The sequence below is a fragment of the Globicephala melas genome, chromosome 3 (genome assembly GCF_963455315.2).
Source record: "Globicephala melas chromosome 3, mGloMel1.2, whole genome shotgun sequence".
Classification (NCBI taxonomy): Eukaryota; Metazoa; Chordata; class Mammalia; order Artiodactyla; family Delphinidae; genus Globicephala; species Globicephala melas.
In genome coordinates this window covers 42,060,791-42,087,890 of record NC_083316.1, presented here as the reverse complement: position 1 = coordinate 42,087,890, position 27,100 = coordinate 42,060,791, and the positions used below count along the sequence as shown (strand labels likewise).

Here is a 27,100-nt window from a genome sequence, read left to right as displayed (position 1 = left end):
GTAACAGCAAATGAAATGAAATACGGTTATCTAAACTGCATGTTTCATAGTCTTAGCTATCCAGCTGAGGTGTTTCTTTGAGAGAAGAGTATAGACGCCAGGTCCTCGAGGGTCTCCACATTTCCCTGGAAGGCCAAAGGCAGTGATGCCTCTGAAAATGCCTTCACATATCAAAGGGCTTCCAGAATCTCCCTGGGGGAAAACAAGAGGAATGATGAAGACCAGCACCAAATATGACCACTAGCAGAATGGAAGAAATTCCATTTAATGTGGAGCCTTTAAGGTGAAGTTAAGACCAACCCTGACTTACTTGACAATTAGTGCTTAAAAAACCCAAATGTTTGGGAATATTCAATAATATGTTCAAATTGGTTTTCTCGATTTGTTTATGAAGCAGTGAAAATTGAAATGAAACTTGTATTATTGTTTGTGTAATCCACTAACGTTGAGACAAATTCTCTGCTTTAGAAACTCTCCTGTTTGTCATTTTCTCAAAATGTTTAATAATCGCTCAAGGGATAAAATAGTCAAATGCAGATTGGCCACTGAGGCAAAGAATAAAAGCCATGTTTTCTAGTTCCTCCAGCAGATAATTGTCTTCCCAAAGGAACAAAACCGAAGCAACCTTTTCCTTCCCCTTCTCAAATAGACAGAAATTGCTACCTCGAGTCTCCTTTTTTTTTTTAATGAGAAAGAAACATTTAATGAAATAAGTTATACAACAGTATCTCTAAAGAGCGTATTGAGTGTGAAAGACTCAAAATAAAATTCAACTCATCAATACAGTAATCACTGAAGAGAAAATTACATTTTAAAACTTGCGTTATTAATCTGCCAGTCTATCACCCTACATAGTATCAATGAACATTAAAATTAGACCTTGGAGGCCAATTCCTTCAAACTCCCACAAACGCCATTCTTTTCTAGCAAACATCGTTCATTTAGTCAATACTTATGGAGCATCTACCATGTGCCATGTAGTCTTCTAGACACTAGGACTAAATCAGTGAACAAAATAGACAAAAAGAAAAAAAAGTAGACAAAAAGTACTGCTCTCGTGGAATTTACGTTACTCTTTGATTTTCCTCCCAAGTCTCCGTAGAGCATCTGATGCTAGATGGATGCTCCCGGAAGTCAGTGATAACACTTTGGTACTGCCTGGTTCCACTAGGAGGGAGGCTTCAGTTAGCTGTAAATCATGCTTTATTCTTGTGTGTGAGCCACCCAATATGCGACCTTGTATTCTCTCAAGGAACTTTAGAATCAGCATATTTAAATGTATTTAAGGTCTAGAGACCAGCTTGGCTGTTTCCGGCTTTAGGGAGGATGGGTGGTGCCAGATGAAGGGCTGTTGAGGCTTGTACACAGAGTTCTGCAAATGCAAGGCTCTGAGGGCTCAGCTCCATCCCAGTGAAGTGAGAAGTGACAAACCAGTGCTCAGAGCTTAAACCTTTGTCAAGGGTTCTTCTACTCCTATCTTTAAGCAGAGCCCAGTCCCAGCCCTTCTCAGGGCATATGGTAGGCAGGCTTGTGTGTACTTTGGAATGGATCATGCTTGGAAGTTGTTTCCAGGGGCTGTGCTCAGCTCTAGGAAGCTATGGGGTTTACCCCGGAGACCTTGAGTCTGTCTTGGGAATGCAGGCATTTCAGACTTACCTGGTTAAATGGCAGAGGAATTTTTGGGGGGTGATCAGATGGGGAAAACATACTGAAGGCCCTAGAGGAACCCTGACTTCAGCTCTCCTCAGTGTTATATATTTTTCAGTTTAGATCTATATATGTTAATATGAAAAATGAGAAAAAATAGCTTCTTAGTGGTTTTCGATATAAAATCAAGAAGATGTAGTAGTTCAACCCAGGCACTAGCGTGGTTTATGATGAACAACTCACCTGAGCTGAGAACATTAATTAATTTGACTGGAGCTTTATCAAACTTCTTTTTTTTTTTTTCTTTTTCTTTTCTTTTTTTTTTTTTTTTGCGGTACGCGGGCCTCTCACTGTTGTGAGAGGCCTCTCCCTTGCAGAGCACAGGCTCCGGACGCGCAGGCTCAGCGGCCATGGCTCACGGGCCCAGCCGCTCCGAGGCACGTGGGATCTTCCCGGACCGGGGCACAAACCCGTGTCCCCTGCATCGGCAGGCGGACTCTCAACCACTGCGCCACCAGGGAAGCCCTATCAAACCTCTTTTTAAAAGCACTAGGACGCTGTAGAAGCCAGTGTCATGACAAGGCAAAGAGTGACTTCACGTTCTCTACATCTGCATGAGTTAACCCAACAGCTAGAGTTTGGGATCTTATTTTACTTACACTGCAGGAATCTCTTCCACCTTTGAGGCTTCCGGCACAAATCATATTCAGTCCAATCACAGGGTTATAATTATAGTGGCTTTGATCGTTGCAGATTTTTCTGTCTATGACGGTGACATTGACCTCTCTCAAAATATCAGACCGAGGTGAATTATTGTGAAACCTACCCCACCCTGCAACTCGACACATAGTTCCAGGTTTCACATCATCCCCCAATTTAGGGAGAGTAAGGATAGCCACGTTTTTATTAATTGTTGCTTTTTTGTTCAGCTGTTGGAAGACAAGCAAAAAGTTAACAGAATGAGATAATTAAGAATTTCATCCAATAAAAATGAATTAAAAAAAATAAAAATTGCACATTTTTATTTAAATTCTAGCTGAACCCTCAGGGACCCCCACCCCCCACCCCCTTACGCAGCTACAGTCTGTAGTTATCGGGGCACTGAGAAAGGTTTCCATGTAGGTGGCCAGACTGTAGGAGCTTCTATACTTTCAATCAAAAGTATAATCAAAGGTTCGTACCTGTAGAAGTTTAAGATCACCCTCATGCGTGTCCTGGTCATAGCATGGATAGGGAAACACTTTCTTAACAAACATGATCTGTTTTTCAGGCTCTTTCTTGGTTATTGAGTGAGCCCCAAGAACGATCTGGGATCTTCTGTTCCTGAAAACAGACACAACACCGTTAATTTGGTTTACTCTTTAAATCAGAAGCTGAGCATATTATGTGCTGATCAGTTTCATTGTCCCATTTGTAAATACGCTTGCTGTGAAAATACTTGTTTGTGGCTCAGAAAAAAATGTGTACTTTAAAGAATAAAAAGTGAATTGTTTATGAATTTATCATTACCATTATCATCATGATCACCTGCAGCTTATTTATAACAAGCTAAACTAGTTTCAGTGAAAAACAAATGATAAGAGAATTCCATGGCAGCTAAGCCAAGTCTTGGGATCTTTGCTGGGGTTTTACTGCCATCCCCTCAACCTTCCTTTAGTTGTCATAGAGAATCAGGTTGCAGATGACTGGAAAACAGAGATCTCAGTAGTCTAGAGACAAAAGCAAAAGACACTCGATAGTTGTAGACTAATGCACTGAAGAAATCTTTGTAAGAGAACAGCAGACTTAAATGGGAAAACTTTCAGAGATAGATCGCTTAGTGGAAGACCCTATTTGCATGGCATTGAGTGTGTGTTTGAGGGGATGGTGGTCTGCAGGAGGGTCCCAGCATTCTTTCCTCTTATTACTCCATGCTAAAGGTTCATTTTGGTTAATAAAATCAAGATCCTCTCTGATGCATTAATGATGAAGGCCATTATCACTCACATCTTAGTGTATAAACTACACCAACCATATATTCACATTGCTGTTTTTCCATTACACAGCTGATATTAGTCTCACTTAAGACATTAGAACAGTGCTTTCAGTAGACTATACTTTGATGATGAAATGTTCTATAAATCTGCACTGTCCAATACGGAGCCCCGTGTAGGCTACTGAGGACTCGAAATGTGGCCAGTGAGACCGAGGACCTAAATTTGTAATTTGATTTAACTTTAATTAATGTAAATGTATATAGCCATAGGTAATTACATAGCCAACATGATAGTGGCTATCATAATAGACAGCCCAGGTTTAGAAGCTTGATTTAGGGAGCGGAGAAAAGACCAGCCCTGGAAGAGGTTTGAAGGCAGTGGTTGACGGTGTTAAGAGATGGCGTGAGAAGTTCATAAGAAAAACAGGAAGGCATTGAAAAGAAGCTTTCTCTGATTGACAGTGGTGCTCAGGCCCCTGAGGGGACACTGAAATTTTCACCCTTCCGCACCGTCATGAAGTCAAGATCAGAAGCATCTAGGGAAGCTCTAGGGGAGATCTTCCGGAAGAGCTCTGGTTGCTGCTTCCTCATTGGTCGGATTCTCTGGGGCCGAGCCTGGGCTCAACTCCCTTTTGGGGTAAAGCAATTTGTCAAAGATGTAAGCGATGTAAAGATCCTGTGGCTTTAGTGGTATTTACTGTCTTCATTAATATTCCCCCAAGTTAGAATATCTCCACAAATGTTTTTTAAACCCAAGCACTTACACGTTACAGTGAGCTGCAGTCAATACCCAGTCTCTTGCAATCAAAGCCCCGGCACAGATACTTTTGTCTTGAAGTAGCACCATGTAGGGTCTTGAATGAGGAGTCACTTCATTTCCTCCAATAATTTTTACACAGAGATCTGTTAAAAAGAAAAAGACAAGTCATATCAGTGACCCCTCCAAAGAGTTCTACCTAAAGCCATGTTTCTAAGACTAGACATGCATTTCCCACTTAGAGAGAAGGGGAGATGAGGGCATCCTCCCCATCTTCATGTGGATTTCAGATATCTGAATGTAAATCCCATTCCTGTTGGACTTTCTGAGAAGGTCCTGCTCCTTCATCCACAGAAACCATGCCTTTGGTCGTTCCAGGGATTATCAGGCTGGAAATCTGTCACAACCGCTGACCTCAGGCCTCAGGGCTTGCAAAGGCAGACAACTGTGCATGGGTTTATACCAGTAACACAAGGAGCCGCTGGTGATGATGACAACCTTGAGTGCTCTCCCACACCTCTCCCTTTCTGGCTAAGTATTAATTTGGGGAAGCAGAGTGGCTTTTAGAAGCTTGAAAACCACCCTTTTTGCCCTAAGCCCTTGCAAAACCCCATAGCTTACAAACTGATATTAGTACCTTTTAGCTGTGACCCTTCCCTTGAGTTCTTTGGTCATTGTGAGACTTTTGCTTATTGAAATTTGCACTCTTCTCATTCATAAATTGAGAGAATAATATCTTTTGCAACTGAAGCTCCCCTTCAATCTCCAGACTGAACCACATGGTTTAATTTAAGCCCTTTTCCAATGAAGAGAGGAGAGAAGATGCTATAGGGAGAGAATTCTGCCTTAGTAAAATTTCTTTGGTGATAGAACAAGAGTAGAGATTCACTATTAGCGAACAGTGAGACCAAAGCACGAGGCAAACCATACATGTTGGTTGAGAGGATCTTGTGCCCGTGTGATATACTCTCAGCATCACCTTCCTACACCAGACATTCTTGGGTTCTCCCCAAACGTTTCTCCTGACCATTGGCTGGGACTCAGGTTTGCTTCAATAGGGCACAGTGCCTGTTACTCCATTATTAAAGCTAACTCATTGCCAGATTTACAATGAGGGGTAAATGATGAGAGTGGGGGAAGGGGAAGTGGGTTTCCAGAAGGGAGTTGGGAAGGAGAAGTCCTAGACTCTAGAAGTAAAAAGGTAAGGAACTTAGAGAAACCAAGAGAACTTCACCTACATCTCAATTTTCCTGGGGTGTATCACAAATAGATGGATTTCAAAGATGCATCTTTGGACCGTCTGGGCTGCAGAAATCATAAACTCAGTATAATAGTTCATTTTGCAGAGTCCTGTGTTTGGTGAGCACAAATACCACCTCAGAAAAAGTCCCCATATCCCACAACCTAGGATTCGGGAATAGGATTTAGAGCAGGTGAGAAGCTTTTAAAACTAGCAATTCTTGGTTCCCACCCAGAATCACAATAAATTAAAATCACTGGGACTGGGATATCAGCATTGTTTCAAACCCTCCAGAGGATTCTAATGTGTAGAAGGATTGAGACCTCCCATCCAGAGCATCAAGTCTTGCTTTGCTGTGTCTGTTCCTTTTAGGGACCCACATTGCTCTCTCTGCCCACAGGAAACAAAGAGTAAGTTGCTTTTGTTGTTTCCTTTGAAGAAAAGATAAGATTGGATTTTTAAAATCTGCTCTGTTTTCACTGTTGTGGAGGATTTGACATGCCTGAACATAGTTGTGCTATGCCCTACTTATAGTACTCTGCCCACCCTTTTGTTTCTAATGCCCTGTAACCTTATTATTTCTAAAACTTTTAGGTACAAGATAAACTAAAGAACTTCCTTGGGAATTTTTGATAAGATAGGTTGTTGCATCAGCATCTGCCCACCACTTCCATCTCCAAAAGCTGCCACGATGTGGGGAAAACCCATGGCTGCTCCACATTTGTCCAGCACAGTTCAGCCTAGCCCCAGAGTGCTTTTCACTGCCTAGAAAGTTTTTAAGGAACATCTAGAGCTACCCCGGGGCTATTACCCTTCTAGTGATAATCCCATGACTTTTGCAGCATTTCAAACTGATGCATGTGCAACTCACACAAAACCAGGCAAGTTGGTTACTACTTAGTACATCAAAGAATAAGCTTAATACAAAATACTATAGCACTTCCAAAGAGTCAATGCGGGGATGCTCCCAATGTCCTAATGTATTCCCAAGGACACACTAACCTAGAGAAATAATGATAAATATTCGAATCATTCCTGATTCTTGGGGTGTGTCTAGGTCAGGTTTAAAAAATATATATTTATTTATTTATTATTGAAGTATAGTCGGTTTTGTCATTAAAGCTATCTATGCATTTTCTGCAGCAAGAAAGGCTGAGGCATCACTATTCCTTCCCTGAAAGGTCCTATTTGTTTTCCTAACTTAAAAACTTTTTGTTTGTTTGTTTACTTGTTTTTACAGTGTCCTTTTTGACAGTTTTCAAGCCCCAAGTTGGCAGCACTCGTGGTTCTATTATCTTTTGTAAAGGAATTGTAAAGAAGAAAGAAGGTTGTTTTTCTTTCTAAAATAAAGATATATGTAGAATCCAAGAAAGAATGTTAAGGGTTGCGAGAAAAAAATCTCCTCTTAGTACACTTAGCTAATACTGCCAAAGAGTCTGCTCCATTTTGCTTAATTGCTATAATGGAAATGACAAGAATCAGTCTTACCTTCAGGAATTAGAAGGAGGAAAATGACCATTGAGAGAGTGGCTGCCAGGAAGGTAGAGGAGTTCCTCATTGTGGCTGGTGTCCCCACGTCAATCAATGTGAAAATCTGTTTTCAGTTCTTGATTGGCTCTTATTTATATATCGAGAGTACAAAGGATGTGGTTTCCTTTCTTTTCTTTCTTTCCAATTTCAAAGTTGAGTATCAGGAAAAAGAAAAAACAAGCCACAAGTGAGAACAGTGAGTAATCACTCATCTGCGGGCATGCTTTCCTTGGCTAGGATTGCCGAGGGGAGAGGGTTGTAATTCTACAGAGTGGGTGGGGACAACGGGCCCTCGTTGCCATCAGAACATAGTATACAAGAAGAGACTCCAAATGTTTCAGCTGAGATTTCGTGGATTCTGGTTTTCATCAGCAGCAACATTATCTTTTCTATCCACAAATGAAAGCTCTTTAAAGACTTAAATCAGAGATTTAAAATTGGTAACCTAAAAGTTGGTCACCAACCAAGTGTCTTTCTAGTCATCTCCTTGGATTTTGTAAGGATTAATCAGCTAAGGGCACGTGGAAATATAGGATGGAGGCTTATTTATTCGTAAGCTCCTGCTTGGATTTTCCTTCCCCACTTTGTGGAGGGTAACATATTGTGTCCCTGTCTGGAGTTCGGCAGGTGGGGACAGAGGCTGGTGCAGTAGGGAGGGTTAGCTCTCTCCAGTCCCCTGATTGGGCTTCCCCTGATCATTTGATTTTACAGCTTTAGACATATGGAAGTATCTCTGAGTTGCTCCTTCCTTCCTCCCTTCCTGTCTCTCCCTCCTATCCTTCCTTTCTTCCTTCCTTCCTTCTTTCTGGATTTAGCTAAGAAAGGAAAATGGGTGTCAGACATGGCTACTTTGTTTCAGTAAGGAAAATATCTCACTCTAAGAAGGATCATCCTCAGTCCCTGAACAAACAGTATTCAGTGTGCTTTCTATTAGAAATGTCTTTAGCTCTTTTTCTGAGCTGAGGATGTGGTCTTTATTATATGACATGTATATGGTCATAGGTTTGATCAGGGTGTTTGGTGTTAACCAGCCATCCCCAGAATTAACACCCTGATGACTTCAGACTCAGAAGTTGCTTTTTCAGAAATCACATGACCTTGGAAGGAAGCCCTACTGAGATACCTGTGTTTCCTTTTCCCAGATATTACTAGGGTATCAAAGATGAATCATTTTCAGTAAAGCAGTGGGATACCCTGCTTCTGTTTTTGGTGAATAATTTTAGTGCAGACTTTTAAAAAAATCAAATTTTAATTGACTACAGCTACTGAAAATTTCCTAAAGGAAACATTGATAATTCTGTTTCTTTTTATGTGACTATGGTTACCTTTCCTAGACTCATGTTGACTTTTAACAGCTTTCTGAGATATAATTTACATACCATCAAGTTCACTCATTTGAAGTGTGTAATTCAATGGCTTTTAGTGTATTTCTAGAGTTGTGTAACCATCACCATAATCTGATTCTAGTACGTTTTTATCATTCCCCAAAGAAGGCTCATAGTTATTAGCAGTCACTCAGCATTACCCTCCTTCCCCCACTCCCCTGCCCTAGACAACCTCTAATCCACTTTCTGTCTTCTTAGACTTGCCTATTTTGGACATTTCATATAAATGGAATCGTAGAATATGTGGTCTTTTGTGACTGATTTCTTTCACTTAGCATAATGCTTTTGAGGTTCATCCATATTATAGCATGTATGAGTGTTTTATTCCTTTTTATTGCCAAATAATATTCCATCATATGGAAATATCACATTTTATTTACCATTTCAGCAGGTGATATACATTTGGGTTGTTTCTACTTTTTACCTATTATGCATAATGCTGCTATGAACATTTATGTACGAATTTTTGGGTGGACATACGTTTTCACTTGGGGTGTGGGCATAAACCTAGGAGCAGGATTACTGGGTCATATTGTAGCTACGTTTAACATCTTGAGGAACTTCTAAACTATTTTCCAAAGTGGCTGCATCATTTTACATTCCCATCAACAATGAAGGTTCCAGGTTTCTAAATTATTGCCAGTGCTTTCTATTAGTATTATTTTTTATAATTGCTATTCTAGTGGGTGTGAAGCAGTTTCTTATTGTGGTTTTGATTTGCACTTCTATAATGACTAATGACTAATGTTGAGTTTCTTTTTATGGGCTTCCTAGCTATTTGTATATCTTATTTGGAGAAATGGCTATTCAAAAATGTTGCTTGTTTTTTGACTGACTTATTAGTCTTTTTATTATTGAGTTGTAAGTGTTCTTTATATGTTCTGGATAGGAGCCCCTTATAAAATAAATGATTTCCAAATATTTTCTCCCAGTCTGTGGGTTGTCTTTTATTTCTCTTGATGGTGTCTTTTGGAAGCACAAAAGTTTTAAATTTTGATGAAGTCCAACTTATCCATCTCTTTTATCACTTGTGCCTTTAGTTTCACATCTGAAAAATCACTGACTAATCCAAGATCACAGAGATTTACTCTTAGATTTTCTTCTAAGAGTGTTACAGTTTTAGTACTTACATTTAGGTCGCCTTTTTAATTAAATTTTTGTCTGGTTCAAATTAATTTTTGTGTGTGGTTTGAGGTAGGGGTCCAACTTCATTCTCTTGCATGTGGATATTCATTTGTCCCAGAATTATTTCTTAAACAGACTATTCTTTCCCAAGGAATTGTCTTGATCCCTTTGTCAAAAATCAGTTTGCCATAAACGTTAGAGTTTATTTCTGGACTCTCAGTTTATAACATTATCTGTCTTTATGTCAGTACCGTATTGGCATATGTCCTTATGCCAGTGCCATACTATCTTAATTACTGAGGCTTTGTAGAAAGTTTTGAAATTGAAAGGTGTGTGTCCACTAACTTTCCCACTAACTTTGTTCATTCTAACAATCTTTTTCAAGATGTTTTGACTGTAAAGTATAAATTCTAAAAATTGTGTATTAAGGCTGTTTATTTATGTTCTTGGGAAACATTTTAATTTATTCCAGCTGTGAGTGAGCCATTGCACTATTGTAAGCCAGTAGTTCTCAAAGTGTGGTTGGTGAACCCCTAGGGGTTCCTGAAACCTTTTCAGGGGTCTGCAAGATTAAAATTATTTTCATAATAATATTAAGGTGTTGGTTTTTCATCTGTGTTGACATCTTCACTGATGTCACAAAGGGAAGGACGGATAAAACTGCTGGTGCCTTAGCACAAATCAGCAGTAGCACCAAACTGTACTAGCAGTCACTGTATTCCTCATTGTCAGACACTCTCAGAAGAGAAAACCAGTTTCAACTAAGAATTTCTTTGACAGCTAATGGGAACATACTGTATAGCTTCGGGAAGGCTACCTAATGCACTGTGGTAACCTAAATGGGAGGGAACTCCAAAAGGGAAGGGATATCTGCATGTGTATGGCTGATTCATTTTGTTGTGCAGTGGAGGCTAACACAACATTGTAAAGCAACCATACTGCAATAAAAATTAAAAAAAAAAAGAATGTCTTTGATGAGACAGTAGAAACAGGAAAATTAAAAAAAAATGTAACACATCTTTACCCTGTAGTAAATGTCTCTTTAATATTCTCTGTGATGTGGGAACTGTGCAAAATATGCATGAAACATGTTGGTTACACATGAAAGTACAATGGTTGCTTTGGGGAAAGGCACTGGTGCAATTGGTTGAGTTGTGAACTTATCTATCTCTTTCATGGAATACTATTTTTATTTGAAAGAATGCTAACAGACAAAATATGATTATTCAGACTTGGGTATTTGACAGACATTTTCTCAAACATGAATGAAGTGAGCCTGTTGCTTTAGAGAAAACAACTGACAATGTGTTGCTAATGATAAAATTAGAGCTTTCAAGTGAAAATTAGAATTTTGGGAACACTTGTGTCTGCTATCAAAAGCTTGACATCTTCCAAACACTTAAGGACTTTCCCAATGAGATGGTAGTGACATTAACAAATGTATTTTAAAACATACTGTGCAATGAATGTGTCAACAGTTGGAAAATCTACATAACCCAATGAATTGATATTTTTCAAGAAAGCAATGCATGCTGTTACATGCACTTGTATTTGAATTTGCTGTCCTCTTTCCATGGTCATAGAGGAGTGGATCAGCTATTGGGGAAAAGGCCTGGAATCATACTGATTGATACATTACATAAATATTTATTGAATGCCTCTCAGGTGCCAGACACAGTGTAAATGCTGGGGATAAGAAGCAAAGGTGAAAAAAACACATTTAATCTTTGCCATTATGGAGCATAGAGTCTACTAAGGAAGACATGTGAAATGATTTTAAATTGTTGTAAGTAACATAAAGGAAAAAAATTGGGTGCCGAAATGGAGAATACTAAGGGACGGTCTGTCTCAGAGAAGATGAGCAGCTGACGTTAAAGCCCAGAACTGCCGGATGAAAGGGTGCCAACCTGAGAAAACCTAGTTTATGGGGAGTGAGTGTGTGTGCAGGTGTGAATGTGAGTGCCTGTGGGGATGTATGTGAGAGTGTATGTGTGAGGGCAGGTGGGTGCTCACAAAGTGCATGTGTGTGTGTGTGTATGTGTGGAACTGAGAGAAGAATATTGGCACAGCCAGAGTGGAGTGAGTGAGGCAGAGACTCCAGCTCGAGCAGGGCCTTGTACACCATGGGAAGTTCAGATCTGTTCTCAATGTCTGTGAAAAGGCCTCTGTTAGAGGACATTCTATTTACACACTTTTGGAACAGGGTGATGTTCTTGTCCTCTCCGCTCATGACAGATTGAGGAAACCAAGGCCCAGAGAGCTTGAATGGTTTCTTCAGAGTCCTGGGGTGTGTCAGAGGCAGAGTGAGATCAGGAGCTCTGTCCCAGGTTCACTGCTCTTCTTACTCTGCCAGTCAGGGCTGCAGACAAATCGCTTCTGTAGCTGGGTTTCTGCTTAGAGAAGGTACAGTTCTTTTTGTACAAGTTGTCTCAGTGTTCTCAGTGGGGGAGATTGCTCAGGGCTGAGTGCCTTGTAGGTAACAAGCATTCAATATTTGGAATTGTCTCATTGGATACACAGAAATGTCTATTTCTACATATTTTAAAGAAGAGATAATAGACTTGGAGAGGGAAGGAGCAGGAAAACTGACATTTCGGAAAGTATTTTCTTGTAAGTCAGGCTTCTGAACTGCTCCAGGCTTCAGCATCCTTCTCTACATAGTGAGAGAGAGAGTTGAACTAAGTGCTCTTTGGAGCCCTTCTAGGCTTAACAGTCAGTGAATATACAAGGCCAGGGTGTGGGTTTCTGAAACCACTGTTTTGATCACTTGGGGTTCTTTCAGCATGGGCTTTATGCACGCTGGGTTTCAGTGAGTGGAGGTTGCTGGGTGTGCCTTCCAGGCACTGTACTTTGAACAACATGGGTTTAAATTTCGAGCGTCCACTTATCCATAGATTTTTTTTCCCACTAAATAAGCACTACAGTGCTACTTGATCCTAGGTTGGTTCAATCCGCAGGTTCGGAACCATGGATATGGAGGGCCAACTATAAAGTTATACATGGATTTTTCGGCTGTCCACAGGGTCAGTGCCCCTAACCCCTGCTGTTGTTCAAGGGTCAACTATATAAATAAAGGTCAGGGGGAGGGGAAGGGAGCATGAATTGGATGTGTGTGCAATGCGATTTTAAGCAGGGAAATTTAAGAAGGTGTGTTGAGAAGGTGACACTTTAGCAAAGATTTGGAGGATGGTAGGGTGCTAGTCATGAAGATATTGGGAGGGAACTTTCCAGGAACAGGGGAAAAGCCCTAAGTGGGTTCCTGGTGAGTATGAGGAAGGGCAGGAAGGCCAGCATGGCTCGAGAGAGGAGATTGAGGCGAGCACAGAAGGAAATGAAGTCAGGGGAATGCTGGAGACAAAACTGTGAGGGCCTCATGGGACCTTGACCCCAACAGAAACAGGAGCCATTGCTGGGCTTTGAGCAGGGGACAGACATGAGCTGAAGTGTCTGAACAGGATCACTTTGGCTGCCGTTCAGGGAGCAGACTGAATGCGGCCAAGGGAGGAAGCGGGGAGGTTAAGAGGTGATTGCAGTGATTTAGGACGGAGAGGATGGTGGGCTGGACCCAGCAGGTAGCAGCAGAGGTCATAAGATACAGTCTGATTCTGGATATATTTTGAAGGTAGGGCAGGTAATATTCCCTTGCAGAATGGATGTGCAGTGAAAGAAAAAGAGAAGAGTCCAAAAGACTCCAGAATTTTTGGTCTGAGCAACGGGGAGGTTGGAGGATGGAGCTGCCATGAAATAATGGGGAAGTCTAGAGTTGACGCAGGTTTGGAAGGGAAGATATGAGGCTGCTCCAGACAGGTTGCGTTTCAGATGTCTGCTAGACACCCAAGTGGAGCTTCAGAGTAAGGCAGCTGGCTCTAGCAGCCTGAAGTTAGGGAGATGTCTGCGCTAAAGACAGATCAGGAATTATCAGCGTGTAGATGGCGCACCATCTCCAGAGTCATAGAACCTAAATGCCATGGGAGAGGGAGTGAGGATGGAGCAGAAAAGTCCCGGGATTTAGCTGCGGGTCACCCCAGCATGAAGAGGTAGAAGAGAAGAGGAGCTCCAGCAACGGGGCCTGAGGAGGAGGGACCTGTGAAGCAGGAGGAGGGCCAGGAGAAGGCGGCGTGCTGGAAACCAAGTGAAGACAGTGCTTCAAAGAGGAGGAAGAGGGTTTCCCTGGTGGCGCAGTGGTTGAGAGTCCGCCTGCCGATGCAGGGGACACGGGTTCATGCCCCGGTCCGGGAAGATCCCACATGCCGCAGAGCGGCTGGGCCCGTGAGCCATGGCCGCTGAGCCTGCGCGTCCGTCCGGAGTCTGTGCTCTGCAACGGGAGAGGCCACAACAGAGAGAGGCCCGCCTACCGAAAAAAAGAGGAGGAAGAGCTCCACTGTGTCAAATACTGCTGGGAAGGCAAGTGAAAGGGGACTGAAAACTGACCATTGGGTTTAACAAAATGAAGCCCTCGACGAGCCATTTCTGTAGAGTGTGGGGCAAAAGCCATATTGCAGTTTCAGAGAGAATGGAAGGAGAGAAATGGGAGTATAGACATCTCATTTGAGGAGTTTTGACATAGAGCAAAACAGAGAAATGGGGGAAATGCTTGGAGAAGGAGTCTCGTTTTCTTTTTTTAAGCTGGGGAGGGTAGAAGCATGTTTATATGCTTATGGGAATGGAAAAAATTGGGGATGAGGTGGCGGGCTGGGGAGGGATGCAGAATTGCTGGAGCTGATGTCTTTGAGTTGGTGAGAGGCACTCCTTAAAATCCATGTTGCAGTTTGCTCTTTGCTGAAGCTCTGGAGGCCTAACCCTCGTACCCAAACTTGGAGGAGAGTAATGTTTAAAATGGAGAGCAGATTTAGCACGCTATCGTGTGACAGAAGAATGGCATTTTTCACTTGCTCTGGGCACGTCTTCTCTCCTCGCAAGGCACATCAGCTTGAAGGCAGAAGATTGCTTGGTTAGATAGGATTTTATAACTCCCCTAACTCCTACCCCGAATCTGAAATCACATTTCCTTCCAGTAAGACTTTTGCCTTGCTGATCTAGTGCTGTCTCTCTCAAAGGAGCTGACATCAGGCCTCCAGAATCAGCATACCGTAATTCTGCAACAATAAGCACTGACAAATGATTCATCGTTATCTCTCCTTTTTCAGAAAGTGGTCTGTCTCTCCTGTCTCTTTTCCTCAGACATACTGGTGATAACAGAGAGGATTAGATTACAACAGAATAGCTTTCTTCAGCTATTTCTCAATCTCTAGGATGCCCTTTGGAGATACTGTCTGATTTGTTCTTCTCAAGTCTATTTAGCGGGCTCTTGACAACTCCCTCCCTTTGGGTGGGATGCTTGGGTAACCCCTGTGCACCCGTTGAAAGTTGCTGCTTCTAGTTTCATTCTTAGAAGACAGACAGCTCTTTTTTTTTTTTTTTAAATTGAGATATAATTCACATAGCATAAACCTGGCCATTTTAAAGTGTACAATTCAATGGTTTTTCGTATATGCACAGGTTTGTGCACCCATAACCATAATCTAATTCCCAAAGATGTTCATCACTCCAAAAAAGGAAACCCCATAACCATTAGCAGCCACTCCCCAACCCCCACTTCCTTCTACCCCTTGACAAATACCCATTTACTTTCTGTCAATAAATTTGCTTACTCTGGACGTTTCCTTTAAATGGAATCATACATGTGGCCTTTTCTGTCTGGCTTCTTTCACTTAGAATAGTGTTTTCAAGCTTTAGCTGTGTTCAGCCATGTTCATACATGATACCATGTATCAGTACTTCATTTCCTTTTATGGCTGAATAACATTCCATTGTATAGACATACTACATTTTGTTTATCTGTTCATTAGTTGTAGACTTTGGGATGTTTCTACTTTTTGGTTATTATGAACGATGTTGCTATAAACATTCATATACAAGCTTTTGTGAGGACACGGATTTTTGCATGTGCCCAGGAGTGGGATTGCTGTGTCATATGTTAACACAATGTCTAACCTTTTGAGGAACAGCTAAACTTTTCCACAGTGTCTGTGCCATTTCACATTCCCATCAGTGTTGTACGAGGGTTTCTCTACATCCTCGCCAACACTTGTTATTGTCTGTTTTTTGATGACAGCCATCCTAGGAGGTGTGAGCTAGGAGGACGGGACCACTCAACTTCAGATTTTGGGGGCACCTCCCATTAGACCCTTTTATGTTACTGTTTACAGATGTGAAAATGGAGGCACAGACTAATTCCCTGCTCAAGGTCTTATACTGTCCAGTGATGGAATTGGTGTCTGACTTGTGGACCAGTGATTCTTTCCACCAGGCTGTTGTGATGTCTGTGGCATTCTAGTCAGGAATCTGAAATTTTTATTGGTCTGTCTAAATACAGGGAAGATCTCAGCAGGAAGGCTCTGAGGGCTAATTGTGAGGTCTGCTGGGAGTGTGAAATATTATTTATCTTTTCCCCCATCACCTTCCCAACACAGTAGACAGCCTTACTCTGTTATGTGTTCTTCAGAACCTGAAGCAGATGTCCTCTTATTTATGGATTTCTCCTAGTTTTCTACTAGACTTCAAATATTTTGAGGGCAGTGGTCATGTCTCAGTATTTATAAATCTGGACGTAATGCCTGGTACATGGTGGGCCCTCAGGAAATGTTTGAGGAATTAAATTGGATAAATCACCCAGGATTATTAGAGAATGAGTTTATTATAAATCAACTCTTTGGAGAAAAACACAACAAAAAGATGAGATACAAATGGTAGGTGATAAAAAAGCCACTTTCCTTTATTACATATCACAATCTATTAAGAATAACATAGAACTAGACGCAGACGTAGAGAACGGACATGTGGACATAGTGGGGAAGGGTAAGCTGGGACAAAGTGAGAGAGTGGCATGGATATATATACCCTGCCATGTGTAAATAGATAGCTAGTGGGAAGCAGCCTCATAGCACAGGGAGCTCAGCTTGGCACTCCGTGATGATTGAGAGGGGTGGGATGCTGGTGGTGAGAGGGAGGCTCAAGAAGGAGGGGATATATGTATACATACAGCTGATTCACTTTGTTGTACAGCAGAAACTAACACAACATTGTGAAGCAATTATACTCCCCCCAAAAAAGAATAACATAGAATGAAGCTTAGTGCTTGCATGTATAAATTGATTAGCTAAGGCAAAATACATATCAAGATACTGGCTGGACTGTGGCCTATTGGTCTATGAAATTTTAGTCTATTTATAATTAATAAATGATGTAATTGTCCTGAACTATCTCTAACCTCAAATTCCAAATTTTCCAACTATCTAAAACACACATTTCATCTTTCCCACTGTATTTATAATTAGAATTTTTGTAAAAAGTTAAACTATACAGAAGCATAGAGTAGGAAGTGAAAAATCCCTCTTTATCTCTGTCCTTATTCCAACATGGAATAGAATATCAGGCTCTAAATTCCTAAGGCCACAAATATTTTGTAGTTTCATTTGGAAGAAAGAAGAATATTCTAAATTTCCCTGAGACTGACTTCCTTTTATGGATGAACACAAAAGTGACAATCCTCAAATTCTGAATAAAACAGAGAATCACTGAACTGGGGAACTTTTTCTCAAGGGACATCTCTTGCCATGGATAGAGAACATGTGATGAATCAGTCTTCACTAGTCGTGGAAGAGTGAAGGCAGGAGGTTATTTCTTTCATTGCTAATTTTATTTCAGACAGACTGTCATTTGTACACGAGGTTAAGAGGGTTGTGAGGTGTTTCTTCAGATAGGTCAAGTTAAAACACCCTTTACTTGGTTACCTCAATTTTCTACTTTGAAGAAGAAATGTTATATTGCTCCTGCAATGGTTTTCTTTATCCAGTTGAGGTATTTTTTGGTAAGGAGAATGTAGATGCCAGGTTTCTGGGGGTTACCACACTTCCCAAAGGAAGTGACACCTCTGAAAACGTTATCACATATCAGAGGACTTCCAGAATCCCCCTGGAAAAGAAAGTCATATGTTTTAAACAAGAGTGCTTTCCAAAGATATTTACTTACCTTTTTAGTCATTCATTTATTCACTCATTCACTCACACATTGTTTCTCTCTTTCCTTTTTAAAGGCTAATTTTATATCTCTTTTTATTAATTGTCTGCCCTCAGCATCAATTAACACCGATTTGTTTATATTTTCCGATCATTTTCATTTTGCAAAAGGCAATTCTGGAGAAGATGTACAAACTCATTTTCATCAGTAAAACAAAGAAAGAATAACAAAGGAAGCCTTTAAAATAATTGTGAAAATAATTGTCTCCTTCAGTTGACCTGTATCCCCTTTTCTTGGTCAGTAGATGTTAGCGGAAAAAACTGAATGTAGGCACTGCCTGAAGGCATGAGATGGGATCTGAGCTACTCCCTGCTCTGAAGGAGGACATGGGTTAAGCCGTCTCAGACCAAGGAGTACTTGTGATAGTTCAAACAATTTTTAGGGATCTTTTCCAGTTTTCAACAGCCCTCATTTCATATTCTCTCTGACCTTGCAAACCACTTCTGGATCATGAGTTCCAAATAGGGCCAAACCGTAGTCACGCACATGGAGAGGCAGAACAACACAGGAGTTGGGAATCAGATGGCCCCAGTCTAAGTCCAGGTCCTCCCCACTGACAGTCGAGTTATCTAACTTGGGGAAGTAACTTTCTAAGCCTTAATTTCCCTATCTGTAAAATAGAGTTGGTAATAATAGTGTCTATCCCATGGGGCTATTTGAGGATCAAGTGGCATAGAGTATAGGACTTGATATAGTTCCTGCCATCTGATAAATGCCCGCTGATGTGACCAGTTCTGAGAGGGCTGAAAAGCATCGATAAGCGGTGGTTAAATGGGATCCTGATTATTAGGAACGAGAGAAGTTTCCCTGGGCAGAATGTTTCCCTTGAGACAAAGGAGCACACACCAGCCCAGTGTCAAGCTGACGTTCTTGCAGGCCTCACACGTAAAAAGTAATAATGACAGTCCGCCATCTTGTTCCTAGGCACTCTATTTAGCCTGATTTCCTATAGCCCCCAAACGGTTAAAATTTTTAATTTACTTACTTCACATGAATCATCTTCACCTTTTCTACCACCAGCACAGATCATACTGAGATCAATAACTGGGTTAAAATTATAGTGCTGGGCATCATTGCATATTTTCCTATCTATCACAGTAATGTTGGCTTCTCTCAAGGCACTTGAAATTTTGCACGTGTCTTTTCTGGTGCTTCCCCATCCTGCCACATGACACTTGGTGTGGGGTTTGACATCGTCTCCTGTTTTCGGTAGCCGAAGTATTCCTACAGCTTTGGTCATAGTTGCTTTACCATCCAGCTAGAAAAGAGACAGGAGATGCAGTTTTAGGGAAGGACAACAGTAACCAAACCCAGAAAACAGCGCTGACTGAAATAGATATCTTGCTTATTTAGCATGTTCTTACGAAGGACGTGGCCGAAGTCCTGTTCCAACCTAATTGACCATCAGTTACTGATTTTTTAAAAGTCACGGCACACCTTTTCATGCATGTTTTGCTAGGCTAGTCTAGATAAACTTCAGTCCAGTTGACCTGTCAGTGATGAAATTATGTTGGTGGTGGCTGACAGCTCTGTGGTTGAAAAGCTGTATTGGAGAGTGCCATCATTATTTTATTCAGGTGGTCTTAGGTTTGTGAACTGACTGGTACTGAGACCAATGGAAGGAAGCCAGGGCTCCAGGTGCAGTGGGGCGGGGTGGGAAAAGGGCCAGTGTCCTCATTTTCCACGTGGAAATGTGGCTTCCCCGCTTCTGAGCAGGTGCTAACCAGCCTAACTGCCTTTGGGGGCTCACCCACGCTCTGCCCTTTTCTTTGACTCACTAAAGCTCTCTTCTTGGCTCACCACCTTGCTTTCTCTCTTTCTGAAAAGTCAAGGCAAGGAGAGCAGGGAGTGTGATCAAGGTTGAGTAGAGGGTAGAGGAAGATAATTCTACTTCTTTCTTTTCTTCTTGCCTCAAGCTGTAGGGAGTCCTGGTGTTACAGACCTTCTAAAAACATAAGAGCACAGCAGCAAAGGCCGCTGTCACATTCCTATCATTGCATTGCTTTCAGGCTCCACTTCCTGACATTAGACAGTTCCCACTTCCTCAGTGCCCACTCTGAGTTGCTGGTGTGCCCAACCCTTACCCTGCTAGCATTTAGAAAGTGAGATGGCCGTAGTCTAAAATCTCTCCATAGAACATGACTTCAAATGCCTACATGCAACGTCTCTCCTTCTCTCCTACTCATGCTTTCTCACAGCCTTCATGCTTGTTATCTGGTTGGATGGACAAGGAGACAGGAGAACCCCCAGAAAGGACTTCAGGTCTGAATGAATGGATCAGAATTGGAGTCGGGATGCATATGTTTGTAAGTAGCTCTCCTGGGGTCAGGCACACACAGCAGTGATGAGCACATCGGTAGGTTTTAACCGTGGAAGGTTGACCGCCCGGAGGTCCTGATGCCCTCTTCATGAGTTCTCTAGCAACATCACCCCACTGGCCACAGTGTCAGAGGTGAGGGGGAGTTTCCTGACTTTACTTCAAGACCAAGAACCCCTCGTACCCCCTACTCACCCCACACTATTGTAAAGGTAAGAGTTTTAGTTCCTGAAGGAGACTTGACAACTGCTACCACTTTCTTGAAACCTGAGCGCAGAATCTCTTCTCTTGATGACCTTTGCCACTGTCTGGCTTAATTCCATCCCTTATCCAAAATTATTCAGGAAATATTTATGGAGGGCCTGCTATGTACTAGGAACTATACTACCTGGTACAGGGCATACAAATAAAAAGACAAAAATATCTGTTCTTTGAAGCTTACATTCCAGCGAGGGGGGCAGACAAACAAACTAAGGTACATCAGAAGTGCGTGCTGTCCATCATCGGATGCATGGATAAAGAAGATGTGGCACATATATACAATGGAATATTACTCAGCCATAAAAAGAAACGAAATTGAGTTATTTGTAGTGAGGTGGATGGACCTAGAGTCTGTCATAGAGTGAAGTAAGTCAGAAAGAGAAAGACAAATACGGTATGCTAACACATATATATGGAATTTAAGGAAAAAAAATGTCATGAAGAACATAGGGGTAAGACGGGAATAAAGACACAGACCTACTAGAGAATGGACTTGAGGATATGGGGAGGGGGAAGGGTAAGCTGTGACAAAGTGAGAGAGTGGCATGGACATATATACACTACCAAATGTAAAACAGATAGCTAGTGGGAAGCAGCCGCATAGCACAGGGAGATCAGCTCGGTGCTTTGTGCTTTGTGACGGCCTGGAGGGGTGGGATAGGGAGGGTGGGAGGGAGACGCAAGAGGGAAGAGATGTGGGAACATATGTATATGTATAACTGATTCACTTTGTTATAAAGCAGAAACTAACACACCATTGTAAAGCAATTATACTCCAATAAAGATGTTAAAAAAAAAAAAAAAAAGAAGCGCGTGCTGTGGAGAAACACCGCAGGAGGGAAGTAGGCCAAGGAGTGCCCTCTACTGGACAGGGGAGGGAATTGCCTTTCCCTGCCCAGGGAGCGGGACTGGAGGGAATTAGAGTATGGGTGAGGAGGATTGACCCGAGAGAGAGGCCCAGCCTGAGAGTCTCAAGGCAGATAGTATGGGGGTCACTGATAAGTACTGGGGAGCAGGGAATGTGGGGAGTTTGCCAGAAACACATGGCACTCTAGGACCCTGTCTTTACTCCTACTGATGAGGGTGTGTGGATCCCCTGAGCATCCTCTTGACTCCTGCTAGGGAAGCTCCTCATCAAGCCCCTTTGGACAAGCGTGAACCTCAGCTCACACTCTGCCTTCCAGTTCTGCCTTTTCTGTTATACTTTCTGCACAGCAGCCAGATAATCCTTCTAAAAACAAGTCTGATCATGTCACTGCCCAGCTTAAAACACTTTCCCATTTCCTTCCCCATAAAGTTCAAACTTCTTCCCATGGTTCACAATATGTGGGTCCCCGCTTTCTCAGATCTCATGATAACTTCCCTTTCTTCCCTTCTTCTTCCAAATGCATTTTCCAGAAAGACTCCTCTTATACACACTGCTCTTCCTGCCCGAAAGGCCCTTTCCTCCTTCTTTCCTACTAACCCCTGCACCTTCTCTAAGAAAGCTTCCCTGACCGCCTGGACACACCATGTGCTCCTGTAGAGTCCCCGTCTTAGTCATCTCCATCACCGATGAGTCACATACCACCAGATCAGAGCTGTTGATATATTTGTCTGTCTCTCCCACTAGACTGTGAACACTTTGAGAACAGAACCTATTTATCTTATGAGGAAGAGAAAAGCTTACTGGCACTCACAGCTGGGCCACGATTTTTCCTGTTGATCATGAACACTTGTCATAGAGCACCAATATCAGACAGGGTGAGCCTCAAGAAGGGAGCAAAACCCAGGCCACTCTGTAGTCAGGTTTGAGTACAGGCAAAAGCAAGGTCATTGTGCCCACCACAAAAATGACCAAGCGCCCCCTATCGGCTAAAACGAGTGATTGCTGCTTCTTATCAATCACAGATTTAGCCTCCTAGATAAGTAAGATTCACTGAGATACTCAGTCATAGAATTACCCCACTTCCTGACAACAGTCAGTTCAGAGCAAACTCCTACTTCCTAGAACCCTCCCCCTCATCTGACAAATCCTAGGATAAGCCCCATCTAACACTCTCTTACTGAGCCACCCTATGGTTCCTCATGGTGTACAGTCTCCCTTGCTGAGCAAGAATCAATAAATGCAATGTGGTTTGTCTGCAGTTGAGTTGCTGGTGGCATTACCACTTTGGATTGACAGGTCTTACCACAGTAGGACTTCTGTCAATATCTGTTAAATTGAACTGAATTCCAAGAGGGTGAACATCTGTACAATTGCGCTGGGTCCCATCTGTACTTCTTACCCTTACATCCTGGCATTAGCTAACCACTGGCTATGAGGCCAGTGTGTAAAAACTAGTTTCAAGTTAAACTGATCAAATTTCAAAATTTTGCAATTTCAAAATAGTTATTGAAAAAAAACGCCATATTTACCTGAAGGAGTTGAAGATCCCCTTCAAATGTCTGTGGATTGAAGCATGGATGGGGAATTGCCTTTTTAATGGAAAATACTTGGTCATATTTCTCTTTATGGGAGGTAGAGTGGGCCCCAAGAATAACTCGAGGATTGCCTTTCCTGGAAAAAAACAAGGACGATGTATCATTTATGTGAGAGAATAGGTGAAATTAAGCATGAACTTAATTTATTAAATCTGACCAGTTATTTCAGATGGTTTCCTATTTATAAACAAGCACAGCAAGGCAGGGGGGAATTTATGAGGTTTTTTTCTTTTGGTGTTTTAGTTACTTTTTATTTGTTTATTTATTTATTTTGCGGTACGCGGGCCTCTCACTGTTGTGGCCTCTCCCGTTGCGGAGCACAAGCTCCGGACACGCGGGCTCAGCGGCCATGGCTCACGGGCCCAGCCGCTCCGCGGCATGTGGGATCTTCCCGGACCAAGGCACGAACCCGTGTCCCCTGCATCGGCAGGCGGACTCTCAATCACTGCGCCACCAGGGAAGCCCTGTTTTAGTTATTTTTACCTAAAACTCCCAAGACGTGTTATCTTAGTTGCTTCAGCTTCACATCTTTTCAAGGAAGAAGCAACAGGAGAGAAATCCCAGGTCTTCCGGCAGAGGCAAGAGCGTTGGTTGGCAAGGCCTGGAGAGGTATGCTTGGGTGCTGACCAAAGAGGACTGCTGCAGGAAGAGGAGCTGCCAGTGTCTCCATCTGCCTTGGATTTGTGGAATCAACACCTAATGGAAGAGACTCAACCCAAGACCTAGAGACTAAACCTAAGAGTGAGAGCAGAGGTAGTGGGTTTGCTTTTCTGTGTTTCAGGGAGACCGTGTACCTTGCTTAAGTCTTCAAAGATGACAAAGATGGGGCTTCCCTGGTGGCGCAGTGGTTGAGAGTACACCTGCTGATGCAGGGGGCACGGGCTCGTGCCCCGGTCCGGGAAGATCCCACATGCCGCGGAGCGGCTGGGCCCGTGAGCCATGGCTGCTGAGCCTGCGCGTCCGGACCCTGTGCTCCACAACGGGAGAGGCCACAACAGTGAGAGGCCCGCGTACCAGAAAAAAAAAAAAAAAGATGACAAAGATGGAAAAGAGTCAGGCTTTTAATAGGTAAGACTGAAGAAATGAATCAACTTTATAGTGAAATTTTAAAGCTGAATCTAAACACACACACACACACAGGAGCAAATAAACTGCTAGCCGCCAAGTCTAGTTTGTGAACCTAATGATAGCTAATCTGGGAGAGGTGGGTGCAAGCATTTCTTGATTTGCCGGACAGACTTTGCACCAAGTGGGTCTGTTAATCAAAAGTGCCAGTGGTGATCTTCACAGTGTACATTGTGCTGAATTTCCTACTTGATATATTCTCATTTGATACAACAACGTAATGCAGATCTCTTTTGATCTTCTTTGTGGGAAGCTAGTTTTTAAGTCTCTTCTTTTATTCATGCAATTTATGCAAAAGTGAGCAGGGAAATAGTAGGTACCAACAACAGGTACTGTTAAAGAAAACAGCAGCATATCCTTGTGATAAACGTTATTTTGACTTTCAAATCACAATTAGGAAAAACATTAGTTTGAACCATAGGAAATGGCTATTTTGTAAAGTCAAACAGTTAAATATCAGTAATTTCTTATGGTTCAATCTAATATGTAGCAACATGGGACAAAACTAATTATATAATAGTAAGTAAATCGCTTGTAATCATAGAGAACACTTAACTTGCTCAACTGTGTAAAATATACTTATGGAAAAAGCCTGCAACTAAATATAGCAAAATATTAACAGTGATTGTGTGAAGTTGATAAGATTATGAGTGCTATTTCTCACCATTTTTTTCAAAATGTTGATAATATTGGTATTTATAGCAAAAAATATTTTTAAATAATATGAGAAAATGGTCATGTATTTCAATTTTATTCTATAGGATCTGGCCTTTGCTTATAGAGATAAAGTTAATAATAGTACATATCAGTGAATGTGCTTGTGTACTTTCTTCTCCATCCCTAGCTAATTTTGGTTTTGGACTTCATTTTCACAGCCCCTGTCCCCCCCACCCCACCCCGCAAACTGCCTGAGAATGAGAGGAGCTCAGAATTACTTACAGGTCACAGTGAGCAGCTGTTAACACCCAGTTTTCTTTGATCAAAGCCCCTGCACAGACTTTCAGCCCTTTGATTAGAGCCATGTAGCGTCTTGTGTGAGGTGGTACTTCTTTTCCTCTTATAATTCCCTCACAGGATACTGGAAAAACTAAAAGAGTGATCCAGAGTGAAATCCTATCTTACCAAGTCATGCTTCCTCTGAAAAGTTCTGATATAATGAATAGATCGAGATCGAGTACATAGATGTGCACTCTGCGTCAGGGAGAGAAGATCAAAGCAGTCCAGGTGGCACAGAGTTTTTAAAATTTTCCATGACAGCTCTGTATAATAGCATCTTGAACTTAAACAATCTTCTCTTCCTCAAGAATGCAAAACACGTTTAACATAATGTCTGTCTCCTTCCTACCTCTAGGAGGTAGAAAATGTCAGGCAATAGAGTCTCTTTTCTTAAAGCTCAAAAAGCAAAAAGGTTAAAGACTTAACATCACACAGTAAAAGCAGATTGGGGAGAAACCCCATTCTCCTGTTTCTGCCTTTACTAGTCTGTTCACTTCCTATTACAGGCTGCAGTTTCTCAGTCTTGGGTGGGACACTGTGTTATTGATCTTAAAAATCTCACAGTGTTCCATGGTGAGATTATTATTTGGAATGATGGTTTGGTAAGTTATATTAAATTCAGAGAAAAAAAATCAACAACTATAGTAGCAATAATAATGAAAGAATCTACGATTTACCAGGCACCGGTTAGTTTCAGACACTGGTTCTGATGTTTGCTACAATGCAAGGTGGGTGTTATTATTCCCATGTAGAGATAAGGAACATGAAGTTTAGACAGGGCAATTACCTCGCCCAAGTTTGCACAACTAATAAATAGCAAAGCAGTCTTCTAATACAGTTCCGCATCATGAAAAATCATATCCTTTCCATTGTGATGTACTGTTTGCCTAAAGTAGTGGCTCTGTACCTTTGTTAGTTTTGAAATATAGAGCCATTTGAGAATCTGATATAATACAGACACACAGATGCATGTAAATATTTGCATACAGTTTTGGGAGAGTCACAGACTTCTTGATGCCCATCCATGGCCTTGAAGGAGCTCATGGATCCCACATTAAGAATCCCAGCTCTGAAGGTATCATTGAGCTATAAGATATCATAGTGTGTGGTTAAGAACCTGAACTCTGGGTTCAAATCCCAGCCCTACTACTTACTAGTTGATGACTTTAGTAAATGGACTTAACCTCTCTGTGCCTTGGTTTCCTCAAATATGAAATGGGCTGATAACAATGATACTTAAGAAGAGTATAAGTAAACCACATAGAATACTGCTATACTTCATTGTAAGTTTTATGCAGTGTTGGTGCGCGCACGTGCACACACACACTTCATTAGAGTATTTTACATTGATGTTATTGCTTTCTTCACCACCCCCACTGCTGGAAATAGGCACTCACAAATACCTTCTGAAAACCAAAGTTTTAAGATTTATCTGAGAGCTATGACTACTCAGTTGTATCTGTATGACTGAGCCCTCCAGTTAATAAGTAATCTATCCATCCCCAATTTAATGGCTTTGTTGGTTTTTCACTTGAAGGTTGAGCTCTGTAGAGCTGGCCTGAATTTATGATAACCTCCAGATATAGTTAATGCTCTCATATTTTTGCTGTAGACACAATAGAGTATGTTTTCATCTTAAAAAGCCAATATACCATTTAGATAGCAAAGAAAAAACGTAACATGAAAAATTATTGGAAATTAAGTTGTGATTTCTTTTTCCCTTTTGCACAATATTAAACAAAAATTAAAGCAATATAAAAGTCTATTTTCTTATAAGCAAAACTAAAAAGCATATGGAAATATGTCTTACCTCCAGGAATTAGAAGGAGACACATGCCAGTGGGAAAAGAGAAAAGGAAAGGAATTTTCATGGCTTCTGTTACTCACATATGGAGACTATTTAGTTTCAGGTACTGACTTAGTAATATATAATGAAACACAAAGGATGTGGGTTCTTTCTTTTTATCTTTCTCTGCTATGTGGCTAAAGAGTTTGGTATTTTATTACTGGAAAACATAGCTTTATTTTAGAGATGGTGTGGTTACTTATTTGTTTCACATTTCCTTCAGGGTTAGACCTTTCCTACCTTAAAGGGTAAATGTGAAGCCATGGGGACTGTTTCATTTTTATTTATTATTATTATTTTTAATACATCTTTATTGGAGCATAATTGCCTCACAATAATGTGTTAGTTTCTGTT

At 41.5% G+C, this 27,100-nt stretch overlaps 2 protein-coding genes across 2 annotated transcripts; both read right to left on the bottom strand.

The window, feature by feature from the left end:
• Nucleotides 1-30: 30 nt before the first annotated feature.
• LOC115845363 (granzyme A-like) lies at nucleotides 31-7,177 on the bottom strand. Its single transcript, XM_030843200.2, has 5 exons — nucleotides 7,108-7,177; nucleotides 4,387-4,525; nucleotides 2,829-2,970; nucleotides 2,307-2,576; nucleotides 31-192 (listed from the first exon to the last, which is right to left on the bottom strand). The coding sequence occupies exons 1-5, from the start codon at nucleotides 7,175-7,177 to the stop codon at nucleotides 31-33; spliced, it is 783 nt and encodes a 260-aa protein (XP_030699060.1).
• A 10,303-nt stretch (nucleotides 7,178-17,480) lies between these two features.
• Nucleotides 17,481-26,771, bottom strand: GZMA (granzyme A). The gene is made up of 5 exons (XM_030843189.2): nucleotides 26,711-26,771; nucleotides 24,844-24,991; nucleotides 22,714-22,855; nucleotides 18,724-18,996; nucleotides 17,481-17,633 (listed from the first exon to the last, which is right to left on the bottom strand). The coding sequence occupies exons 1-5, from the start codon at nucleotides 26,769-26,771 to the stop codon at nucleotides 17,481-17,483; spliced, it is 777 nt and encodes a 258-aa protein (XP_030699049.1).
• Between the last annotated feature and the right edge of the window lie 329 nt (nucleotides 26,772-27,100).

What these genes read in the sequence shown, in the direction of transcription:
- GZMA (XM_030843189.2), bottom strand. Translation starts at nt 26,771, where the DNA reads ATGAAAATTCCTTTCCTTTTCTCTTTTCCCACTGGCATGTGTCTCCTT. An exon ending in ACAGCTGCTCACTGTGACCT is followed by an intron (nt 22,856 to 24,843) that starts GTAAGTAATTCT and finishes GTTTTTTTCCAG; the next exon opens with GAAAGGCAATCCTCGAGTTA. An exon ending in GTGAAGATGATTCATGTGAA is followed by an intron (nt 17,634 to 18,723) that starts GTAAGTAAATTA and finishes TTTCTTTTCCAG; the next exon opens with GGGGATTCTGGAAGTCCTCT.
- LOC115845363 (XM_030843200.2), bottom strand. Translation starts at nt 7,177, where the DNA reads ATGAGGAACTCCTCTACCTTCCTGGCAGCCACTCTCTCAATGGTCATT. An exon ending in ACTGCAGCTCACTGTAACGT is followed by an intron (nt 2,971 to 4,386) that starts GTAAGTGCTTGG and finishes GTCTGTTTTCAG; the next exon opens with GAACAGAAGATCCCAGATCG. An exon ending in GTGGAAGAGATTCCTGCAGT is followed by an intron (nt 193 to 2,306) that starts GTAAGTAAAATA and finishes GTTTTCCCCCAG; the next exon opens with GGAGATTCTGGAAGCCCTTT.